At 34.3% G+C, this 5,000-nt stretch overlaps 1 protein-coding gene across 8 annotated transcripts in view; it reads right to left on the bottom strand.

The window, feature by feature from the left end:
- Positions 1-5,000, bottom strand: part of LOC139973377 (uncharacterized) — a 21,807-nt gene that overhangs the window by 14,078 nt on the left and 2,729 nt on the right. For all 8 annotated transcript variants that reach the window (XR_011795195.1, XM_071980005.1, XM_071980009.1 and 5 more), the window contains exons 2-6: positions 4,300-4,345; positions 3,040-3,226; positions 1,032-1,171; positions 494-517; positions 1-78 (exon numbers count right to left, since the gene is read on the bottom strand). The exon at positions 1-78 is cut by the window's left edge and continues 100 nt beyond it. Coding sequence is in view for 7 of the 8 variants with exons in the window: in XM_071980005.1 (XP_071836106.1) it covers positions 1-78; positions 494-517; positions 1,032-1,171; positions 3,040-3,226; positions 4,300-4,345 (475 nt within the window). In the remaining variant the exon portion in view is untranslated. The remainder of the gene's footprint in view (positions 79-493; positions 518-1,031; positions 1,172-3,039; positions 3,227-4,299; positions 4,346-5,000) is intronic.

Here is a 5,000-nt window from a genome sequence, read left to right as displayed (position 1 = left end):
TAGAAGAATAGAGTTGTTGTGACACCACCACCGTATAACACAGAGAATCTCTCTCAACAAATAAATCTGGACAAAGTGCTGTAATACAAATTTGATAATTTTTTAGCGGTTCATCTAGTACAGATCAAGTAGAAAGCGATGACAAAAATGTGATGTTGTCTGTAGTAAAATTGCTTCCTGAGATATTCTTACCAGGGAGGATCTCCCAATTAATAAGTAAGAAATGTATTATCGCCAAGATTAATGGAAATTTTCACTGGAAATTTTGAAAAAAAAGATATAATATAATATAATTTATATATATATATATATATATATATATATATATATATATATATATATATATAGGCATATATATATATATAGGCATATATATATATATATAGGCATATATAGGCATATATAGGCAAGTATAGGCAATATATATAAATATAAATATATATTCAATATTAGCTTGGTATGATTTATATTACCAGATCTTAACAATACTTACCAGTCCCTGAAGGTGGAGTGAAACCTATAAAAATGAAATATTCATTAATGTTAGGTCTGCTACATTATCAAAGCTACAATTTTACTGTTCACATATCGAAAATGTATTCACATTTAAAGAAATATCTATCAATAATAGGTCTGTTACATTATCAAAGCGACAACTTGAGTGTTTACACATCGGGAATGTATTCACATATGAAGAAATATTTATTAGTTTTATAGTTCTGTTACATTACCGAAGCTACAATTTTACTGTTTACATACCGGGAATGTATTCACATATGAAGTAATATATATTAATGCTAGGTATGTTACATTATCAAAGCTACAATTGTACTGTTCACATACATGGAATATATTCACATATGAAGTAATATATATATATATATATATATATATATATATATATATTTATATATATATATAAATATATATATATATATATATATATATATATATATATATATATATATATATATTTATATCAATGTTAGGTCTGTTACATTATCATAGCTACAATGTTACTGTTTACGTACCTGGAATATATTCACATATGCAGTATGTATTAATGAAACATCCAACTGAGCTGGCTGACTCGACCTTTTGCGTTATTCGATTGAAGTAGACACAAGTACCGTGAGAAGCCGACTCTTGGGACACCCAAAACTTTTCTTCGCTAGGAGATAATCAATTACGTAATAATGCTATAGTGTTTCGTAATAATGACGTAGCAGTTTATATTCATATATGACACAAGATTCGACACCTGACACAACAGTTGAACAAACACATAGCTGATTGGTTGTATCATGTCACATGGTTGTAACATGTTACATGTAAAACTGCATGTAATTATCTGCGCATGAATATCAAACATAGTTCAGAATTTTCCAAACTAAACATTTTATTTTTAAAAGACGGAATGGTTTTATATATAATAGCTGAGCAAGTTAATTTTTCATACTGCAAGTTCACATGAACAGAATAGGTCTGCACGTTTTGAAATGTGCGAGCCTAGTTATGACACTTTATTTCATGCATTTGATTAATATTCAACACAAGCTAAACCTTAAAGATTCGCTTTCATTGATGTTTATGCTTTGTTATCTGTGAACATACTATGTATATGATTTAGATGTAATATAATTTAAGCCGTCACGAATCTCTTTGTAGATATGTTTTGTTATATGTGGACATTCTACACTCTTTTATGTACGTAGAAGCAAGGGCGGCGGAACCGGGGGGCACAGGGGGCACGTGCCCCCCACTTTTCCTCAGGTTAAATATGTGCCCTTTTTCTACACAAAAATTTCTAAATAAAAAAAAGAGTTTACAAAGCGAAACCCACGTCGAATGAAATATTTCGGGAAGTTTTATATGTTTACTACCATAGGCGTAGGAGCCCAATTTGATTTTGGGGGCTGCTCCGCGTGCGTTCAACATGTTAATTTGCATATCAAATAGGCATACGTCGGTTATTACATCGCATGCCAATAACATACAATCATTTGCCGTGTTATTACCCTTCCATATTGGTTAGAATTATTGGGAAAGTCGTTACAATAATAATGATCATAATTATATCAGTTTAACCATTGAAAAACACATAGCAAATTATTTTTCTTTCAGTAGGTGCCCGAAAAATTCTCAGCATATTGCCCGAATTTTCACAAATTTTTTGGGTTGCCCCCCCCCCCGCCTCCTACACCTATGTTTACTACAACAAGGCTTCTAACATTCTGGTGAGTGCCATATTGCATATTCAATTTGCCAACAAAATCCTAATGCATTTCCAAAAATGCCTTGCTATATTACATTGTGACTTTGTAATAAGCAGAAGCCATTTATAGCCTACTATGAATAATGAGTTTAGTTTTAATATCCCATAACCTACCCCATCCTTTCGTATTTTGACATATTTCATTTGCTTTCATGCATGTATCGATCGCGTGTGCAGGGACCTGGACTTTATAATGATTTCACCTCATTTTGTCTCGAAAGAAAACTTGTTCCTTGTTTCCCAATTTGCCCATTAGATAATGCAGTGCTAGTATGCATTGTTTCCTTGGGGGGGGGGGGGGGCGTTGATGGAGTGATGTGTATACGCAAATAAGATGATACAATAAGAGTTGTAAAGGGTACTAAATATCAGGCTGCATCAGTCCAATCGAATTTCTGCAAAGTGCCCTTCGACGTTGGTGCCCCCCCCCCCAGATTAAAAGTGCTTCCGCCGCCCTTGCTACGGTAGAAGTCATATCTTTCTCTTCCTTCACCAATCTGTTAGATCAGTATAGGATTCTCATATATGTAAGAGTTTTACGTCTGCAATAACAAACCTAAGCATAATAACAAACCTTAGCTGATATATGCTACGTGTGCAAAAATGTGCAGTGGTATGTCTAAACGTAACAAAAGTTATAGCTAAACGTTGTATATACACTATACGTAAAAGCTATAAGAAGAGCTCCTAAGATATTTGCACATGTTCCAATGTAAAAAATGTTCAAGACAAAAAAAGGTTGGCAGATTTGAAAATGTGCTTACCCCGATGCCTCGGTGGTTTGGGAGATAATTGTCACATAAAGCGAATCAGATTCATCACTGGGAATTATTGCACCCCAGTTTGATTCACAAACTTGTTTGCTGCTCCAGCTCTTCTCACTCGAGAGAGCATAACAGTAAGAGCCTCCTGCGTCGATCAAACCATCGTCACATGACAAAGTAGCTACAACTTTAACCCAGGGAAAAGAAGAAACGTGGGTTAGTCGTCGAGAGCAAAAACATTATGATAATGATGCAACTCAATGTTCATATGATAATAAATGAATCTTTTTCGTAAAAAAAAAAAATGTACGGTTTCGAAAAAGAAAATCGAGATAAAACTTCGAAATTTCCGTATAAAAAAGGATTACTTTTCGAAACAAAATAACTCGAAAATGTCCAAGTCAGAATTCCGAGAATAACATCAAAATTTCGAGAAAATAATCGAAATTTGACATAAAAGGTCAAAATTCAATATTTCAATCTGATCTGATCTGATCTCACCAGCAACTACAACTAAAGTTCTTCCGGAGAAGATTCCTACCACCCTCCTCCATATCCTACCACCCCCCCCCCTCTCCTCCACACCCTACTACCCACCACTACGTCATGGGTAAAGGAAGACTTATGAACGAGTCAATTATTTATTTAATTATTTAGTTGTATTTAAGCAATGAATAATGATTTGCTTTTCATCAAACTTCTGATCATTTCGAGACATATCCAGCCCTGGTTAAAGCTTTTTAAAGCATTTTTTTTTTCTTTAACGTTTACTTTGATATATTTCCTAAAGTTTCATTTGCATCGATGCTAAAATCTCATAAGAATGAAAATTAAGTGTTGGGACTAGTCATATTTAATTTAAAACAACACAATATTACGATCTTGCGTGTTTTTTAATATTCTGTGATTAGTTTTTGGGTGACGAAACTTAAAGTAGATGGGTCTCTTGAAAGTAGTCGGCCGTTTCTTTTCTTACAACATTTGGCAAGCGTCTGTTACGTAGTGAAGTCGATTGCTTCATAACTTAAAGCAACTGTTTTGGTCTCGTTTAGTTCTTGGCTGTTTCTTTACTTACAACATTTAGCAAGGGTTCCGTTACTTAAAGAGGTTGATTGCTTCATTACCTAAAGCATTTGATCGCTTCATTGATTAATTAAAAGCAGAAGTTTTCTTCATTACTATAAAATAACAATTCTGACTAGTAACAGTGTCAAGAAGTGAGTATTGTTGTGGACGAAAATAAAACGAGCTTGCCCTTACCAGTAGCCGCCACTGCCAGAACAACACAATGAAGATATGTCAACCTCTGTAAAGAAAACAGAAATGAACGAGATAAAATTAATATACTTGGTATAGATTTATACTTACACATGCAACGACTTAAAGGCATTGAAGACTCGCCCCAAACCGCGTGCGGCCATCTGAAAAAAAGTTAACTTTCTGTTGCTTGCAAGTGACGTTTTGTTCGTGTCGCTACAAAATGCAGACAGTAATGAAACGTGATACTTTGTTATCTTTAGCTGGACCTGAGATGTCCATCGCTGTACCGTTTTTACACTGTGCTGTGGGTATTAACCGCAGCTGTATGTATACTGACTGAACACTAGTGTATAATTACCGATGGTAACAAGCTGTGTGTGTACTTTCTGGGATCGATGGTGGTGTCTAACACTTCTTTTACACCTCATTCGAAACTAAGTCAGATTACCGGCGTTAGACGTTTCTTTTTGCACAAGTCTTCACACCCTTTAAAGGATCATCCTTTGCGGAATCCTGTTTAGAATATGCTGCACCTGTTGTATAGCGCAATACGTTATTACATTTAAAGACGCAACCGATTTAAACAGAGATTACAGTAACTATACTGTAAATCTTTAAAGTTTTGTGCCACAGTAAAAAATATACATCGTACTGATAAATATGATAAATCGGTATTGCATGTGCTATTATGATTACAGTAA

This window comes from Apostichopus japonicus, chromosome 9, assembly GCF_037975245.1.
Source record: "Apostichopus japonicus isolate 1M-3 chromosome 9, ASM3797524v1, whole genome shotgun sequence".
NCBI classification, from domain to species: Eukaryota; Metazoa; Echinodermata; class Holothuroidea; order Aspidochirotida; family Stichopodidae; genus Apostichopus; species Apostichopus japonicus.
This window is presented reverse-complemented; position numbering and strand designations above follow the sequence as displayed.